The sequence below is a fragment of the Chenopodium quinoa genome, unplaced genomic scaffold (assembly GCF_001683475.1).
Source record: "Chenopodium quinoa cultivar QQ74 unplaced genomic scaffold, ASM168347v1, whole genome shotgun sequence".
NCBI classification, from domain to species: Eukaryota; Viridiplantae; Streptophyta; class Magnoliopsida; order Caryophyllales; family Amaranthaceae; genus Chenopodium; species Chenopodium quinoa.
In genome coordinates, this window is record NW_018744582.1 from 1,290,793 (window position 1) to 1,311,114 (window position 20,322).

Below are 20,322 nucleotides of genomic sequence, written 5' to 3' on the forward strand. Positions count from 1 at the left end.
TTAATGAGGATTAATTAAGTATTTATAGTCTTGAGAAGCGTGCCACTCTCTAGGTTTAGGGTAAACCTAGGGCTGACCGGGCCTCTAGACAGGATTGGGCCTTGTTGGCCGGTTTTCCCATTTGGCATGGGTGGACACGTGGCGTGCCTCGATTGGTCCGTAGAGGACGTATCTGTGATTGACACGTGGCAGGGTCCTATTGGCCTTCGTGAAGGACACGTGGCGGAACCTGGTTGGTCCACTTGTCAGACGGTGATTGGTGGATAAAAATCCTCTAATCATTTGCCCCTCACAGGTGGCACGTGACTGGTCACGTGTCGCCTGTGACAGGTGTCGCACGGTGACAGGCGACGGCCTGCTACAGGTGTCACCTTGCAAACGGCCGAGAGATTTTCCCGCCCAAATTTTGAATTTGGAAGCGACCCTTCGCCTTCTCACTTTGCCTATATAAGGAAGTGCTGACTTCGGTCATTTTCACATTTGAGAACTTTGCGAGAACATTCGGACCCCTGAACTTGCTCTGACATTTCGGACCTTTTCTGCCTACCGCCTGTTCTGACAAGCCGACTGCACCGGATTTCCAGAACTTCATCAACCGTCACTCGTTCAGGTAACTCAGTTCTCTTACTCTTAATTTTCTTTTTATTTTTTGAAATGGCACCACGGAAGCACACGACACGACCTAAGTTAGTGATCAGCCGGTCACCGGGGACGGCTGAATCTAGGACTAGGAGTGCCGCCTGCCCTTTTCTGGACCCATCTTTGCCCTTTATACAAAGTCCGACTGTATCTGTGTCTATGCAGAACGTGATGGCCAGAACAAAAAAGACTGCTATGATATCAAACTCAGACGGCTCCTCCCAAAGGGTGCTCATTAGTGAAACATCTGACCAGGCGCCAGATGTAGAATTGAAACGAGGCGGCTGCCAAGCCGACAGTTCTGAGAGAGGGGCCAAGGTGGTCCCTTCCCATCTTACCGTTGATATGTCTAATTTTCCTCCTGCTCCTTCTAAGGGAGAGGAGGCGGGCCCCTCTGGGAGAGGGGAGGAGTCGTCCTCTTCGGACTCGTCAGAGGACGAGTCCGAGTCCAGCTCTTCTGGCCACAGTTCTCCAGGCTCAGAAGAAAGACATAGCCGCCTACAAGAGGCGAGACTTTCTCATGCAGTTGAGAAGGGGGACAATTGGGCGGAGCCGTCCGCCTCTTACAGAGAGGAAAACGCCCCCTACTACTGCATGGTACCCCGGGGCCGGATCGCAACCATGCAAGACAAAGTGGAGAGCTTTATTGCTAACCACAGAATGGGCCCGGAATTTTTACTGTTCGTGCCGGATCCAGAAGACACTGTCGTCTGGCCGGCTGGTACCAGCTATGATGACGGCTGCTTTGGCTGCTATGTGGCGGCCATCAAAGCTGGACTGCGCTTCCCATTACATCCGGTTGTTCAGCGGATTTTAGATGGGTATGATTTGGGGTTATGGCAGTTAGCCCCCAACTCTTGGGTAAACGTACTCGGCTATGTGGCCGGGTGCGAAATGTACGGGGTGGAGCTAAGCTTTGAGGCTTTCGCCCACATGAACTATCTCAGCCGGACCCCTAAGTCGGGAGGTACCGGCTGGTATCAATTAACAAGCCATAGGGGTTACCTCATGACGAGAGGTAAGGCGAACAAATGGAAGGATTGGCGGAACACCTTCCTTATCATTGAGGGTTCAGACACGGAGCTGAACCAACGTTTTAACAAGTGGAATAGGGATCCGCCTCTTCTCGCAGGCGGCCGCAGCATGCCGCCTGTTCCCCCAAAGGCTAAAAGAGAGATCCTAGACAAAGGACTCTTCAAAGTAGAGACTAGGGTGAACTCTACTTCAGGGGTACGAGAGCAAGTACCCCTAAACTGCGTCCCGAGCTTCAAGTGGCTCTATGACGAGTACTTTTTGGCCGCCTGTGGCCTCAGCAGTCGGTGCTCTAGAGGTAGCCGGCCTGACAAATACTCTGTTTTTTTTTTCACGCCTTGTTTACTTGGGATCTTTACTAACTTTGCTGTTTATTTTTTGCAGCTGACGCCATGAGTAAAATAACAGCATCCAAGACTGTGGCGGCCATGTTGCGGGCCTCTCTCATGCAACAGTCTTGTGCCGACTCCCCCAACAAGGGGGCACCCTTGGTAGGCTTCGAAAACTCTTCCTCTTTTAGGAGTTGTCTTATGCATATACTAACTCTTTTTGTTTTCAGTCTGGCACTCCAAGAGCTTCTTCCTCGCAACAGCCGGACCCCAAGGCCCGGAGGACGACTGTTGCAAGCTCTCCTGGGTCTTCCAGGAAAACAGTGGCGGCTGAGAAGCAGCCGGCCACTTCTTCTAAAACCCCGGCGGGGCCGCCTAGAAGTATGGACAATCACTTGTAAAAACTTTCACACTTGCTTCCTTCTTGACTAGGTCTAACTTGCTTTTTTTACGCTTGATGCAGCCGGCCCTCAGGGGCTTGACTTGGTTGAGGTAGCCAAGTCCATGATCAAAGTAGTTCCTCCATCTGAAAGGGAGGCGGTCAGGGGTGCCGGCACCCTTGACCTTGATGGGATTGCAGGGGTCCTTGCTGAGGTATACTTAGCATATTTTTGAGTATTTGAGTTCCAGGACGCCTGTTATCTTTTTTGTTTGGAAACTGACGCCTGTTTTTTTTTTGTACTTAGGCCCTGCTCCGAGTTAACAGCCTTCGCAAGCCGATTGATCGGAAAAACAAAGAGGTAAAGGCCGCAAAAGATATGGCCGCCTCCAACTGTGATAAGGCAATGTTTCAAATTGCCCAAAATGAAGTACTGACCATTGATATTCTTTATTATCAGGCGCAGGCTACCGCCGCTGTTCGGGCTCAGTTAGAGGCGGCCCAGAAGAAGAATGACGAGCTGGAGGCGACCGTCACAAATCTTAAGGCCGAGCTGAAACCTCTTCGCCAAAAAATGCACTCTTACGAAGCCATGGAGAAATCTTTGGCCAACGTAAAAGAACGCCTGGTGAGCCAAGAGAAGAGTCTTACCCAAGAGCTCTCGGAAAAGGCCGAGCAAGAGAAGAAAGAGCTCGTCCGGGAGATGGTGGAAGACTCCACTCAAATCCAGCGCATGACCTGGGGCCGCCTGTTCCCCAATGCCGACTATGCCTCATGGGAAAGAACGTACCGCCAGTGTTCGGAAACATATAATCAAGAGATCCTGGCGGCTGCTGAAGAAGAGGCGTTGGGGGAAGCGTTGGAGGAGGAGGAGCCGGTAGTGGCGCTTGTGCCGCTTGGGGGTAAGGCATCAAAAAAGGATGCAGCTGAAGCCGAGTCCAGCAAGAAGAGTGCTGACCAGGCGGCAGCTGCTAATACTGAACTGCCCCCTTCTTAAGCTTTATGTATTCTTTCCACGGCCTGCGTGCCGTTTGCTTTGTATTTACCCGGCCAGGGGGCCGGGGCTTTGAATATTCTGCTGGTCTTTAATGACCGGCTTATTTTTAATCAAATTTTTGTTTTGATTCAAATTTGTCTAAGTATTCCATATCTAATATCCCATTGTTCACTAGACCGACTGTTGTACATGGCCGAACGTTGCAGACAGGTACAAATAGTAAGTACGCCGCCTATGCCCCTGGACGACTGGTTGTCTGTTTCCAGGATAGACGATTAGTCGGCCATTTATTCAATCGGTATTCGAACTATTTATTCAATCGGTCTGACCAAGTAAATAGTATTACCTAGTCGCCAAGGAATTAAGTAGGATAACAAGCGGCGGGTACCGGTTGTTTCCCTTTATTGCCAATGTTGGCTTTTAACTCGTAATTTGTTAACCTAGCAAGAGTAGTGGTTGAGAGCCCCTGTTTATTAAAAACAGGCGGACGACTCATACCTTTTAGGCTCCATACTAAGTTTGAGTGACTATTAAGTTAACATAGGAGTTACTTAGTCTTCGTCACAATCTAGATTGAGTAGTAGAGGTACCAGGCGGCGTAGGCCGGCTAGACCCCTTGATTCGCCAATGTTTGTTGGCTATTAACTCAATAGGTACCCCCTGCATTTATCCCAAGTAATACAGGCGGTCATCTGACTCAGATGTCAACTGCTACCACTGGTTTGGTTAGTGATAGAGTTATCCTTGTCTCAAAAACGGCTACGTGGTTGCCCTTGGGGACAGTCGTATAGGTGTCGTGTAATTAGTTTATAGAACAATGTTCCACCCAAAAGGGAGCTGCTCTCTGCGACGAATTTCATCCGGAGGGATGCCGTCGGACGCCTGCTATGATGTTGGGACATGTCGTATTAGTTTTGTAGATTTGATCAGGTGGCTTGGCGCCTGGTCTGATCATTCGGCCGGTGGCCTTGGTAAGTTCTTGGTGAACGTAGGTGCTAAGTAAAAGAAGGGTAGCCGCCTGTTAGACACAGGGTCGGCCAGGCCCTAATCTTTTTAGCTAAGTATTGTGAGTAAAATACTCAATGGAGAGTAGCCGACTGTAAAGGTACAGACGGCATGCCCCTCTTTTCAGGAAGTGAGTCTAATGCCAGGCGCATGGCTTCCCAGTTTGCCTCTTCGTCATATAGCATTACTCAAAGAGTCGGCTCGTAGTGTTCTATTGGAAGAACAGCTTCCGCACCATAAGTTAGGAGGAATGGAGTTTCTCCAGTCGCCCCTTTTTCAGTCGTCCTAATGGCCCAGAGAACATGTGGTAGTTCATCCGCCCATAGGCCGCCTGCTCGTTCAATCTTTTTCTTGAGACCGTCTGAGATGATTTTATTAAAGGCTTCTACCTGGCCGTTTGCTTGTGGACGGCCGACAGATGCAAAGTAGTGTGCAATTCCTTGGTCTCCCAACCAGCTTTTGAGAACAGGCGTCTCAAATTGGGGACCATTATCAAAAACCATAGACATGGGAACCCCGAACCGAGTGATGACGTTTTTCCAAATGAATGAAATTACATCTTTCGTCTTGATTCCCTTTACAGCCTCCGCCTCTACCCATTTAGTGAAGTAGTCAACGGCAACAAGTATATACCTTCTGCCGCCTGTAGCAGGCGTATATGGACCCAGAATGTCCATGCCCCACTTAGCAAACGGTAGTGGGCTGTGAATGGTAGTGAGGTCAGTAGCCGGACGGTGAATTAATTTGCCAAACCTTTGGCACTTGTCACATTTTTTCACCATCTCCATTGCATCTGCTTCCAAAGTAGGCCAAAAGTAGCCCTGCCGCCTTGCCCTTTGAGCAAGCATCCTACCACCTATATGAGAAGCACAGTAACCAGAGTGAAGATCATCTAGTATCTCTCGTCCCTTTTCAGGAGTAACACACTTTAAGAAGGGTTGAAGGTACCCCCTCTTGTGAAGTTCTCCCTGTATCATTTCAAAACAGGAGGCTCGTTTTTTCAGTGCTGCCGCCTGTTGAGGATCATCCGGCAGTGTACCGTTTGTCAGATATGCCCTGATTGAATCCATCCAGGTTGAGCTTCTGTCTAGGATTCCAATAGGGTTTTCCTCGATGCTTCTCTTCTCCATTACTTCCCAAAAAACAGTTCGAGGAGTATCGGAGGAGGCGGATGATGCTAATTTTGACAATGCATCTGCCTGGTTGTTTTCTGATCTCGGCACTTGGATCAGATGGAAATCCTCAAGGGAGCCGACTGCTTGTCGGACCGCCTGTAAATACTTGATCATGGCCGGATGGGTTGCTTCGTATTCGCCATTGTACTGACTCACTATCAATTGTGAATCAGAACAGGCGTCTATTTTTCTTACCCCTGCCGCCTTGCACGTGCGGATCCCGGCTAGTAAAGCTTCATATTCTGCCTCATTGTTTGAAGCCTGAAAACTGAAGTGTAGAGCATACTCGAACCTGTCGCCCTCTGGAGATTGACATACGACGCTTGCTCCACAACCATTTGAAGTAGAGCTTCCGTCCACATATACCTTCCAGACTTGGTCTGGAACTTGAGGGTCAGGAGGACGAGTCATCTCTACAATAAAGTCAGCAAAGGCTTGCCCCTTCACTGCTTTTCTAGGCTCGAAAGTAACTTCGAGGCTCTGTATTTCTATGGCCCATTTGATCATTCGTCCTGACGACTCCATGATGGTAAGGGGCCGCTTGATTGGTTGGTCGGTATACACGACGACTGCATGTGCCAAAAAGTAGGGCTTCAATTTTTTAACAGCCATGAAGAGTGCAAGACCAAATTTCTCCACTAGGGGATACCTCAACTCGGCATTTTTCAGTACGTGACTGAAAAAGTAGACCGGGAGCTGACAGCCGTCCCTTTCAGCAAGGAGCACAGCGCTTAACGCATGATCAGAGACGGCCAGGTACATGTAGAGATCCTCTTTGGGCAAAGGGCTGACCAGCCTCGGCAAGGAATGCAAGTGAACTTTTAATTTCTGGAAGGCGGCCTCAGCATCCGGCCCCCATTCAAACCTTGCCTTTTTCTTAATTGCCTGGAAAAAGTATAGGCATTTGTCGCCTGATCGGCTTAGGAATCTCCCCAAGGCCGCCAGACAACCTGTTAACTTCTGAACCTCTCGGATGGTACGAGGCGACTGCATGTCAATGACCGCCTGCACCTTCTCAGGGTTCGCCTCTATTCCTCTCTGATTGATAAGGAATCCGAGAAATTTCCCAGACTCAACTCCAAATACACATTTCTTGGGATTGAGCATGACATGGTGCCGCCTGAGTGTGGCGAAAGTTTCTCGGAGGTCCGTCAGATGATCTTTCTGAAGTTTAGTCTTGACAATCATATCATCAATATATGCCTCGACGTTTCTCCCAATCTGATCAAAGAACACTGTGTTTATCATTCGTTGGAAGGTAGCCGGGGCATTCTTAAGACCAAACGGCATGACCGTGTAACAGTATAACCCCTGATCAGTGACGAAGGCCGTCTTCTCCTGATCTTTCTTCCATAAGGGAATTTGATGGAAACCAGAATAGGCGTCCATAAAACTCATCAAGGCATGACCCGCTGTTGAGTCGACCAGGTTATCAATGTTAGGCAGAGGGTAACTGTCTTTGGGGCACGCCTTGTTTAAGTCTGTGTAGTCTACACACATTCGCCAGGTGCCATTCGGCTTTTTAACAAGCACCACATTTGCAACCCAGTCTGGGAAGTAACATTGCCGAATGAACCCTGCATCAAGTAATTTTTTAACTTCGGCGGCTGCCGCCTGACTTCTTTCTTCGCCATGGTTCCGCTTCTTTTGTCGTACCGGCTTCTTTTTCGGATCCACAGCGAGTTTATGTACTGCCAGATCAGGACTAATGCCTGGCATTTCATGGACTTCAAATGCAAAGATGTCCTTGTATTCTTTCAATAGGTTGTGAAAGTCGTCACCAAGGTTTCTCAGAGCAGTCGTCCCAACTTTGACTGTTCGGTCAGGACGTGAGTCGTCTAAGATCAGGTCCGCATGCTCACCAGCCGGCTGAGGGCGGAACTCATCCGGCCGCTCCTCTGCCAATGATTGCTATTTTCTTGCTTTTCTTGCGGACTCTGTCTGGGACGCCTTTCTCTTTTTGTCGCCTGTTTCTTGAACAGGCGCACTCTCCTTGACATTGTCAAGGTCTGTTTTTTCTCCACTTGACCCAGTGGCCATAACAGTGGGCTTGACATCCGAGAGATAGCACTCTCGGGCCATCCTCTGATCTCCCCTTAGGGAGCCGACTGTTCCATTATCCCTCTCAAACTTAAGAAGCATAAGAGACGGGATTATAACAGCCTTGGAATTATTCAGGGTTGGTCGACCCAGAATCATGTTGTAGGCCGAGAGTTCCTCTACTACTAGGAACCGGACTACCATGTGTCGTCCTTCCCCTTTTTCGCCCAGGCGAATGGGTAAATCTACTCGTCCCAGTGGGTGGACGACTCCTCCTCCAAACCCTATTAAAGGGTGGGAGGCCGGATGTATGCAGTCCGTCTGATATTTCAGTTTTGACAGACATTTGCTACTGATGAGATATGAGGAGCTCCCGGTATCTATGAGGATTCGGCCAACTCTCTGGTTGGCCACTTTACATTCAATAACGAGAGGGTCGTCATGCGGCCCCCTTACCCCTCCTAGATCCTCTTCAGTGATGACAATCTCAGGAAATGTATATTTGGACGGCCGTTCTTGGTGAACGGAATTTACATCTAACCGCCTTATATTATCTTTGTTGCCCCAAATAGTGGGGCCGCCTCCTGAGAAGCCGCCTGCAATGGTGTAGACGACTGCATCATCTGTATCGGAACTGTCGGCCTGTTGATTCTTTTTGGCCGACTGCCTTTTTGAGGAAGTGTTCCCCGTAGATTTCTTGACATAAGTGTCAAGATCACCTTGCTCAGCCAAGCGGTCTAGGTACCGCATGAGACTGATGCAGTCATTGGTGTGATGACCAACGTCATCATGATAAGCACAGATTTTGTCTTGGTTCCGGTTGTTTGCAGAACCCTTCATGGGGACCGGCTTCTCAATTGAGAACCGTCCCTTTATTTCTTTTAGGATAAACTGGTTATCCTTGTTAAACACATACTTTGGGGAGTATGGTTTGAATTCTTTTTTCTTTTTCTGGGCCGGCTGTTTAGAGGAATCAACCGCCCAGACCTCTTTTCTTTTCTCATCTTTGTTAGACGACTGAGACTGTCGTCCTTCTCTTTTGTCGAACCTTTTCCCGTCCGACTGTTTTATCGTACACAGATCAGTCGCCTGTATATAGGCTTCTGCTTCAATCAAGGCCTCTTGAAGAGTCGCCACCCTTTTTCGAACTAAATCAAATTTGAAGGTAGACCCGTCTTTGAGACCTCTAAAAAAGTCAGTATAAGCTACCTCATCCGGTAACCCTTGAATCTGTATTCTCATCAGGTTGAACCGCCTGATGTAAGAACGAAGCCCCTCCTTCTCGCCCTGCTGAATTGTTCCCAAATCAAGGGTCGTTTTCTTCGCAGGGATGTTCATGGCGAAGTTGGAGGCAAATAAGTAAGCAAGCGTCCTGAAGCTGTTTACACAACCAGTCGGCAGGTTGCCGAACCATTGCTGTGCGATTCCCTTGAGAGTCGCTGGGAAACACTTGCACCAAGTGGGATCATCCAACCCTTGAAGGTACATCAGGTTGGTGAATGCCATCAGATGGTCTTCTGGGTTAGTAGTGCCGTCATAGGCGCCTACTAGTACATTTTTTACTTTGGCCGGCTGAGCGGCTTCAGTAATTTCCTTGGAGAAGGCCGACGGCTGTTCACCAAGTCTAAGCAACCGTAGCTGCCAGTCCATAGGTTGGACGTTTTTTGCTGCAGGTCCACCAAATGGAGGTGGCTGCATAAAATACTGTTGTTGCGGCACAAATGGTAAGTTTGGTACCGCCTGGGCACTATGAAAGCCGGACTGACGGGAGGTGCCGCCTGACTGACTCTCATGGTACGACTGAGTATGCCTCATCGAGGCATTTCGCAAACTGTCTTGAAAATTTGAAGTAGAAGCCGACTCTGACAATCGGTCACTCTTCTTCTGCTCTAGCAGTAGCCGAGCATCTGTGAACGTTTGCTTTGACCCGTCCGCCTGAATATGACGAACCGGTTTCCTATTTCCCGTAGGATAACGGAATTTTGTGAAATCAAGAGCAGGTGGCTCCCGCTTCTTGGATTTAGGATGAGGAGTCGCCTCTCGCCCTTGAACTGGCTTCCTCTTCAGTGAAGTGGAAGGTTTTTTGGCCGACTGCTCTTTGACTGAAGCAGGCGGCTTTTTGTTGATCAACTCTTGAATCTCTCCCTTGAAGTCCCTCATGAAGGTCATGAGTTCGTTCCTTGTGATGGGAGCAGACCCATCAGTCGGCTGTTGCCGAGCAGGCGGTGCGCCTGCTGGCTCGCTTCCTGTTTGAAGATGCTCCCGTTCCCTCCTTTCGGTATGACGGGTACGTCGGGCCCTTAGGGTCCCGTCTGGAGCTGTATGAGTTTCCACTTCAAATTCACTTTCGGTGTCATGGTCCGACTGAACTTGAGGGTCGTTTAGGGGACGCCTCTCTTCAGGAGTCGGTACAAACTTGGATGCCATCTCTGAAGTACTCTCCCCACAGACGGCGCCAAATGTTTCGGGGTTTTCTGATGTCCTGCGGGAGAGTTACAATTCCGAGACTGGAACCGGACGCCTGTACCTGCAAAATAACGGAGACTCCTGAGAGCTCCGCCTCCAACGGTCAAGTTAGTACCTGATTAAGGAGTAATTAATACGGAAATTAAAGTAATAAGACCTCTCTAGGTGAGAGTGTTTAATGTTGGTAATCTGCTTTGTTAGCGAGATTAGCCGGTTATTAGTGTTCCGTAATGTTTCTGTCCTTCTCTGTTCTTCAGGTGAGGTTAATTGCTTGATCAATTGCCTCTCAATTGCTTGATCCCTTTTAATGAGGATTAATTAAGTATTTATAGTCTTGAGAAGCGTGCCACTCTCTAGGTTTAGGGTAAACCTAGGGCTGACCGGGCCTCTAGACAGGATTGGGCCTTGTTGGCCGGTTTTCCCATTTGGCATGGGTGGACACGTGGCGTGCCTCGATTGGTCCGTAGAGGACGTATCTGTGATTGACACGTGGCAGGGTCCTATTGGCCTTCGTGAAGGACACGTGGCGGAACCTGGTTGGTCCACTTGTCAGACGGTGATTGGTGGATAAAAATCCCCTAATCACTTACCATTCTATCAAAAATATTAATAAGGATCTTTGTTATGGAATTAATGTAACTTGGGGCATCACCCGACCTAAAAACTAGTTGTTTATGTAAAACTTGAAACATTTTTGGATATTTAAAGGAAGTTATTATTATCAGTTATTGATTAACAAAATATTTTCTCATGTAAACTCTTTATATTGGTTGACTCAAACCTAGAAATATTTTTGTCATGGACTATAGAAATGGTAATTGGATTATGTACTTGTATGTAGTTTTGTGTTTATTTCGAGATATAACTCTTTCAAAAACGATTGTTTGTCTAATTTAAGATGGCTTCGTGCCGGTGATATGTCGAGTTTACGATGGTGGAATACATTAGAACTTAAAATGGTATTATTTTCCCCACATTTCAAATGCAATTGGACTTATGAAGATGCAACTTGCATGAATGATGTGGCATCAACATATTTTTAGGGACAGTGTCTTAATTCTTAGGATCCTAGACTTAATTTGGTTCTAAATTATGCTTGAATTGCATAGCATTGAACCTATTTTTATCAAAATTAATATTATTTGAAATTATCAACGTTTATCTAAAAGTTTGAGAACTAACTTTTCCTAAATGAATTAAGTATATCTAAATGCATAAGAGAAGTTCAAGAAAATTAAGTTTGTATAGGCTTTGATAAGCGTTAATAGATGCTACACACTTCAAATTCCAATTAAACAAGTTACGAATTTAGTCTAATTAGTTTAAATAACTCAAAATCAGGTGAATTGAACACACCATATAAGTGGTAACAAGGTGAATGGAATTTAGAGTTAGGTTTTAAATGTATAATTTGACGTTTGTCTTGAAAGCTTGATCAAATGCATTCTCATTCTCTTCCTTCAAAAATGAACATAGTGGTCCCACAATTTTTCTCTCTTATCGCTCCTCGAATGATTTTGATGACTAGTGTATCCCATACATGAAAAGCGGTAATTTGATGCATGTTTTCACGGTCATATAAAAACATTATAATATGTTTTAAATTCTTAAAAGTTTCTCCGTTTAACATAGCCTACAGACACAAAGTTTCTCACTCATTTTTTTTTAATTAATGTTAATGTTCAAGTTGTTACTCCGCGTGATTCTATTTCTTTTTATTTTATTTATTTTTTATTTATAGGAAATTCTATTTTTCATTTACCCTCCTATATTCCCTTAATTATTTGCTATCGGTATAATGTATTAATGTTGCAATTATTTTGAAATAAGCCAACGAAGTTTTTTAAAAGAAACTTTTTTGAGATTGAGTGATGATTTTGTCGGGGCTTGACCTGTGTTTGACAAACATGTTTTTTGTCAAGCATAGGCATACTCTTTTCACCTTTTTTTTATTATTGTTTTTAATTTTTATTTAATCAGGTATATCATGCGCAACTGCACGTATTAGGCGTTATATTTTGGCACAGCCGTTGTTGGGGCTAATGGGCTATTACAAATTCATAATTTTTCCACCCTTTCCCAAATTGGAAATAATCCGCGTACTATTCATGGCGCTAAGAGTCTTACAACGCTGCCGGAAAAACATAGCTTACCTGAACCAATTCTTTCCGTCTAAATTTGCACAAACTATCAAATTCATACACACCGAAACTTTAGTAAGCCATCTTAAGAACTGCTCTAATTTTCCAGCTCTACAATCCCTTCAAGCCTCCATGATCAAATCAGATAATATTGGAGATTGTTATGTAATGACCCAATTTATCAGCGTTTGTTCTTCCCTTAATCAGATAGATTATGCAAAATTAGCTGTTACCCAGATGAAATTTCCTAATGTTTTTGTGTATAATTCATTGATTAGAGGTGTAATTGATTGGGGAAGACCAATTCAAGCTTTGAAATTATACAAGAAAATGTTGAGAACTTCAATTTACCCAACTAGTTATACTTTATCGCCATTAATTAAGGCTTGTGGTCAAGTGTTTGATTTGAAAACTGGGGAATGTGTTCATTGTCATGCTTGGAAAATGGGGTTTGAAGCTCATGTGTTTGTGTTGACTGCATTGGTTGTTTTTTATGGGAAACTTGGTAAGCTTGTTGAAGCACGGAAGGTGTTCGATGAAATGCCTGACAGAGATACTTTTGCGTGGAGTACTATTGTATCGGTTCATGCTCGGGGTGGAGATATGGCTTCTGCGACTAACTTGTTTAATGGGATGCCTCGGAGGAATGCTACTGCCTGGAATACTATGATTGATGGGTACGCGAGGCTAGGGAGTGTTCAGGCTGCGGAGTTGTTGTTTGATCAGATGTCTGAAAAGGATTTGGTTTCGTGGACTACTATGATCGCGTGTTATACTCAGAACAAAGAATACAAAAAGGCGTTGGCTGCCTATGATGAGATGCTGAAGAATGGGATCTGCCCTGATAAGAGGACATTAGCAACAGTAGTTTCATGCTGTGCACATCTAGGAGCTCTTGATTTAGGGAGGAAGATTCATTTCTATATTGTACGAGAGGGGTTTTTACTCGATGTTTATGTTGGGTCTGCGTTGGTAGACATGTATGCCAAGTGTGGGAAATTAGAAAGAGCACTTGTCGTCTTTTTAAACTTAAGGGAGAAAAATCTCTATTGTTGGAATTCAATCATTGAAGGGCTTGCTGCTCATGGGGATGGAAAATCAGCGATTGCAATGTTTGATAAAATGGTAGAGGAGAATGTTAAGCCTAATGGGGTAACTTTTATTAGTCTTCTTAGTGCATGCACTCATGCAGGGCTAGTCGAAGAAGGCCGTAAGATATTCCAAAGCATGATTAATGATTTTCAAATTTGTCCAGAGTTAAAGCATTATGGATGCATGGTTGATCTACTATGCAAAGCTAAGTTGCTTGAAGATGCACTAGAACTGATTGGAAGTATGAAAATTGAACCAAATTCAGTTATCTGGGGTGCCCTATTAAGTGGTTCTAAGCTATGTCAGAACTTAGATATCGCTGAACTAGCAGTCAGTAAGCTAATGGATTTGGAGCCTGATAATTGTGGTTACTATAGCCTGCTACTTAGCATGTATTCTGAAGCAAGAAGATGGGAAGAGGTTAAAAAAATTAGGGCTTTGATGAGGGAACAAGGTATAGAGAAATGTTTTCCTGGATCTAGTTGGATTGAATTGGAAAATGAATTGCATCAGTTCGTTGCTGCTGATACATCTCATCCTGCATCCAGTGAAATATGTATTTTGCTGGATGATTTGTATGGACAGCTGAAGCCTGCATGTGCATCTTTCTGAACATAACCGAGTATTTGATCAAATTTGCATACATTTCATTGCAAAAACATCTTCTAGTGAGGATCACTTGCCAGTGTTAGTTGCCACCCCCTAATTAGATAAATACAGTTTGAGTAAACCTTTCTTGGGTTAACCTCAATTTTGTGTTTTCATAAAGCAGGTGATGGAATAAACAAAACTCAATAAGAGTTGTAGAACACTCAGCGAGAGTAAGCTCCTTGTACACAGCTGATTTTGGGTCTGCATGAAGGAGTAGGTGAAAATATAAAATTAACTTATCAGAAATCTAATGCAGAATGGTTTGGCATCTATCTTCTAAATTCTTGTGTGCAAGCTCGGTGATTTTTCGTTAATGACTAAATTTACAACAAAGAGGGAGATGGTCGTCTGGTATATATATATATATATTTTTTTTTTTACAAAAAAAACCAACTCCTAAAGATTGCAGTCTGCGGATTCAGAGAGCAGGAGAGGCCTGGTGTACTTACCAGCGACTGTGATTTGTCCTCAGATTTGAGTTTGATAGCTAAGTAGGCTGGAAAAAAGGAAGATGGACAAACCAAAACCTAAGGAAAGTGCAAACTACGCCACCCATGCTCAACGTTGCTAACTTTATCTAAAAGTTGGAAAAGCAGGAGTCCTGCAGAGATGGTAACTCTTTGTTATATTGGCTTAACTCTTGTTTCATTCATAATATTGCAGCAGATTAAGTAGGAAGAATAAACTAATAGACAGCTCTCTCTCATACATTCCTTAATTGATCCATCACTGGACTTCAAAATTTCAAAATCAAAGTTTGAAGCAATATTGTTGATGACATGTACATTTGTTAATTATGCTGAAAAGAAATGCTGATATGTTAGTTGTTGCATTGTTGGTTGTGAAAACAGCAGCTGTTACTAGATGGTATTGTGTGATATGTGGTACTGGTCATGCTTGATCTAAAGCTTCCCCTAACCCCACGCCCATAAATTCATGTCAGATTGCAGGCTTGTGTTCATTTTTTTGAATCATTTTTTTTTTTCCCTCTCTTTGCAACTTACATGTTATTGTGCTTATGTTGCTGCAAGATTACAGATTACTTTGGTTGATGCCAGTTTTGATTAGGAGTTCCGGTGCATAGAGTTCTCTTTTCCAATTATTTGGTTCAAACATCAATACCTGCAAAGTACAAATTACATGACAAATTGACAGATTGGCCAGATTTTGCAGGGTTGATTGCCTGGTGGATGAAGGCAGCTTGGGCCTTGGGAGGACTGTAAATCTTTAACTCTTGCTCCAATCTATTTAAGCCTTTAAGGTGCAAAAGATTTCAAACATATGTGCTGCTCATTGTTCGTTATTAACCTAAACTTTTGCAATATGTTGCTCTTTAATCTCTGCTCATTTACATTAGTAGTAGTTGTAAGACCAACTAATGCATAAACTTTGTTACTTGGATCCCAATTTTCTTCCCAAAAGCAAACTCAAGCTGATGGTTTTGTTTGTGTAGAGTAGAGGTGTGGTGCTGTAGACGGTGGCTTGACTACCAGTAACTCAGTAAGTGGTTGTGGAGCATTCGTTGGCTTGTGGTGCTTCATAGTTGCAGTTGTGTAGGCTACTAAAAGATGAAATGAGCAAGGACATATTAAGTGGAGGTTGCTACATCTTTGTATGTTTAGATATTGGGTGGCAACCGTGAAGTTGAAATCTAATTATCTAACTCACTTATTATACGAAATTATTTATATTAAGATAGGATATTTTAAATTCAAATCCGAATTAGTTGGAGCCTAATAAGACTATTGCACGCTTTTGCTCAATTTCAGACGCTAAGCAAAATTAGCCTTGGGCTTGGCATCTAGCAATGTGTTCAAACCTAATTCTAGCCACCCATGAGAAGCAATTACTAATAACCGTCGATCAAAACATAAAATATCATAAAATATCAATCAACAACCGAAATACAGGGGCACGATCGTCAACTTCCCCTAAAAAAACTTCCCCTTTATCCAAAAACAAACACTCCAAACACCACCCTTGACCCCATCCCACGTCACTTTCTCTCTCCTCAAAAAACCCCTCTTTCAATGGCGATGTCACGACCCTCCCAACCACCTCCGCCGCCGCAACAACCACCGCCGGCAGTCCGATTAAACCTCGAAATCACCATTATCTCCGGCAAACACCTCAAAAATGTCAACTGGAAAAACGGCGATCTCAAACCCTACGCCATTTTCTGGGTCGACCCGGATAACAAACTCACCACCAAATCCGATGATTCCGGTAATACCAAACCCGTTTGGAACCAGCGATTCCTCTTACCCATAACTTCCCCTCTTTCCGACGCTTTTCTCTCTCTTGAAATCTTCCATTCAAAAGCGTCGGAAACCCCTAAACCTTTTGTGGGTTCTCTTCAAGTTCGTCTTTCTACCCTACCCGAACCCGATAACCGGAATATTATTCGGACATACAACGTTCTCCGACCTTCTGGTCGCCCCGATGGTAAGATCCGATTAAAGCTTGCGATAAAGGATCAAGCTTTACCTCAGCAACCTCAACCTCATAGTGGGTTGGAGTATGATTACCAAACTACCCCTCATCCTGGGTATTATTACTCTTCTGCCCCTCCTTATCCGTACAGTAGCTCCAGGTCAGCATCCCCTGCTCCTCCACCGCCTCCTACGGCGTTTCCGTACTCTATGGGGTACTACTCGGGGTACTTCCCTCAAAGTGGGGTCAGGTCTTATGGGGCACCGTCTGCTCCGGTTGATTACAGTCCTTATGAGCAGAGGACGAGGACAAGTGGCGGTTTCGGGCTCGGTACCGGGTTAGCTGTTGGTGCGGTTGCTGGGGCGCTTGGTGGGATTGCATTGGATGAAGGGTTTAAGTATGAGCAAGAGAAGATTGCTGAGAGGGTTGATGAGAATTATCTGCCAAAAAATGATTTTAGTGATTACCGTGGTGAATATTAGTGTGCAGGGATAGTTATGGCATGATGACTCTATACAGTTTGGGGGGTAAGCTTGCTTGTTGTTCATGGCTGTGTTTAATCAGCTGGTTATTGTGGTTTTATTGCTTTGATTATGTTTTATTAAACAGTTTGAAGGCCTTTGTGGAATAATTAAGTGTATATTGTACATAGTTCTACTTCTACTTGACTTGTTTAAATGGTAATGTTAACCATAGAATTCCTGTTTTTATGATTTGATACTCTTTAATGTATGACCGAGTTTCAGTATTTCACATGTTATAAGAATTGATTGATGGATCATATGCTGTAGCCCTGCCACTATTAAAATGTATGTTGGATAATGTTGGGTGTGGAGAATGGTTATGTTTTAGGTGCAGAAGGATGCTTTCATTACTCTATTTTGCTCGTTAGGCATGGTATAATCGGTTTAGCAATGCAATGCGTTGATTATAAATGTTGGTCAGGAGCATCTAGTGGCTAGGGTTATATACATAAGGAGCTCAAGTTGTTTTGTGTTTATTATGGGATTTGTCAAAAACTCAAAAGTATTGAGTGATTTAGTCAATATTAACAAAATGATCATGGTGAGAATAATGTTCTAACCGCATAAGGATGGTTCTTGTATGAGTTAGTTCTCTTAGTCGTCTCTTGGTGGAATGGTAGTTGATGTTATGAGAGCCTGTGTGTGCTGTACTCTTCCTCTTGGTATGGATAAAATGCATGGGGCAAAAAGTATTGCCTTATGTATTAGCTTCCAAGCAGTACTCCACTGCATCAGCATTGATAGGAAAGTTGATGAAGGGAAGGGACCTGTGTTATCAGGAGATGCTTCTATTGAAACTGGTCTGATTGAGTCATTCTTGTGAGGGTAGAGTAGAAAAGACTCTGCAAAACCATGTAGGATATGTGTATTGGCCTTGTCTGGAGAGAGATGGAAATGGACTTAAGAGTGGGTCTTTCTTAAGTACAGAATTCAAGAGAGAACCTGCAGTATAGCTTTGTACATGGGCTGTTTCAGTTGTTCCAAGGGAAGTAGAGTAAATCAGAGAGTTAGTGGTGAAGTTGGACATGTGGTTTGTCTATGTTTGCTGGTGAATGTTTAACAAAATGCTTAACACGTGTTGAATGAAGGGCTTACATTCCTCTCATTTCTCGGGTTTGGCCCTTTTTCTTTTTGTGTCCCACTTTCACTAGAGAATTTTAGCACCAAAGTATAGACTAGCTGTATTATTTTTTTTCCTTTTTTTTTTTTTTTTTGAGCAAAGATTGATTCATAAATTAAAAGTCATACGAAATCTACAAAGAGATTTTTATGTATCAAATACATGACAATTGAATCAAATAAAAACATCCTTTCAGCAAAGCTACTATCGTTGTTGCAAAGTATTATTTTTTCCCTTATTTACCACTCTTTATTAGTGGAAAATTTTAGTACCAAAGTATAGGTTATATAATTTTTTTTCCTCTTATTTACTGCTCTATATCAGCTTTCATTACTCTGCTCTCCCCATTGTTTCTTTTGTCACAACCTCTTGGTTCCTATACAAATAGCCTATACTTTGGTACCTATCTGGTGCTTGATTCTCCGATAACTAAGGCTGTATCTGTTGCAATATTACAGTGTGTTTTTCAACAAGTTCTTTAAATTTTTGATGCAGAGTATAGAACTATCATTTTTAGTGTCTTAAGTTCTCTCAAGCAGTCTGTAGTTGTTATTATCTGCTATTGATGATACATTTGAAGTATGAACTCTGCTTTGTGTGTTTTAAAACTTGTTTTGTACAATAGCTGATCTTGTCACGCCTATTTCAAGGTAGGGTTTTAATTGTGCAGCTATCTTTTTCCCAAGGTAAGAGGTTTTTGTGAACTCTTGGATTTGGATATGCCTGTGACAAGGACCTTACAGCCAAGTCAATTAACAATGGAGCTACATCTTGAAGGCTGTTCTCTGCAGTTTCCTGCTTCCTTTTCACAGTGAGTGAATAGAATTCTTTTTTGGAGTGATGTTTGAAGTGTTTAGCAAAGAATTGACCTAGTGGGCCACAACAGAGTCCTTTGTGCATGGGCAAGAGGGCAATGCTCAAAAGGTGATTTAGACTAAGCATAGGTTTATCACTTTTAAGTGCTGTATAATAATGGTAGGAAGGACCAAGTGTGGATTCAAAACGTGAAGAAACTGTAGATAGAGACTTCAGTGCAGCGATTCCATTGCCCTTTGACAAGAGGGTGATTTAATGATGGTTAGATGGACCAAGATTAGGGATGAGATTTTCCACACCTTGCCTTCTGCCTACCTCTACATATGCTGAGGACTTTTCAACTTACTGGACGGCCTGTGATAGGTGTATTCTGGTTGGTTTGTGATCTTTTAACTTATGTCCTTACCTTTTCTTTCCTAAAGAGGGGGGGGGGGGGGGGCGCTGGGAGCTATTTTGTTGTGTCATAACAGGCGGTATTTTGAGGACTCCTGAGGGGATATTAGTGATCTTGGGGACTTATAACTAGCAAGGGACCATTTTGGATGACATGAGATTTGATTTTGTACCTCCGTTATAATTTTGGAGTTTCTCAGTTTCCCAAGTAAAGTTTCTCATCAATATAAACAAAACAAGCACATCTATGAAAGTATAGAATTAAATACTGTATTCAAATTAAAAGTTTGATTGGCGGAATTTGTTTTCAATTGAAAATGTTTCTTTGTGGAAAACGTTTCTTAAGGGAAATAAACTCTTTCCATTCTTGGAAAAATGTTTCCCATCCTTGTACAAATCAACGGAGAAAAATGGAGTAGAAAACCACTTTCCTCACTAGTCGAAAAAGATGTGAAATAAGTTCGCCTCGGTGATAAACCCTAGCAGCCCTCACACTCTGTGTAAGATCTGTAACAATGAACTACTTTACACTCTATTTTTATGGTTACTTGCATTGGTGATTAGTTGATTACACATGGGGTTTGCACATTGAACTTTTGAGACACTTCACTCTCAAAAGCTATTATTGTTTACTACTCAGAGCTACTTTGTCTTGGAACTAATGAATCTTATCTGAATCTGAACTGTTTTTCTTTCATTTAATTGTTTTTATCCTTTTCTTCATTAGTATTTATCGACAAATTACCAGAGAACTTGCATTATTTTCTCTCCTCTCACCAAATGGTTGGAGTGTGGAGTTTTGCAGCTTGGTTTTGTGCATTGCTGAGGTGTCTGAATTGGCCTCTTATCTCAGCCTTATCTGTGAACTGAAACTGCTGTGAGAAACAGAATTTCATAGCTTTGTTGCATTGATTTTCCCTGTCGATATGCTAGTTACAATGTTTGGTTCTGCCTTGGATTGTGCCTTTTCTGCTTTTCTGATTAGTGATGAGATGTCGAAACAGAATACTGAGTTCCTGGCAAAATGACTCGAGGAAATGATATCAGGAACGTACCTTGTTTTGTGGTGTTTGGATCAATCTTCTTGGAA

General features: G+C 43.6%; 2 protein-coding genes across 3 annotated transcripts; both read left to right on the forward strand.

Moving 5' to 3' along the window:
• Positions 1-11,400: 11,400 nt before the first annotated feature.
• LOC110699234 (pentatricopeptide repeat-containing protein At1g06143-like) lies at positions 11,401-15,626 on the forward strand. Of its 2 annotated transcripts, none has more exons than XM_021876726.1 (2): positions 11,401-14,558; positions 15,120-15,626. In XM_021876726.1, exon 1 carries the CDS (start codon positions 12,105-12,107, stop codon positions 13,905-13,907), a length of 1,803 nt encoding a protein of 600 aa, XP_021732418.1. In that variant the 5' UTR covers positions 11,401-12,104; the 3' UTR covers positions 13,908-14,558; positions 15,120-15,626. The 2 variants fall into 2 exon arrangements, with proteins under 2 accessions (XP_021732418.1, XP_021732417.1); XM_021876725.1 differs by lacking the exon at positions 15,120-15,626 and having other exon boundaries at positions 11,401-13,982; positions 14,068-14,778.
• A 199-nt stretch (positions 15,627-15,825) lies between these two features.
• Positions 15,826-17,160, forward strand: LOC110699236. Its single transcript, XM_021876727.1, has one exon. It carries the CDS (start codon positions 15,977-15,979, stop codon positions 16,859-16,861), a length of 885 nt encoding a protein of 294 aa, XP_021732419.1. The 5' UTR covers positions 15,826-15,976; the 3' UTR covers positions 16,862-17,160.
• Positions 17,161-20,322: the final 3,162 nt, after the last annotated feature.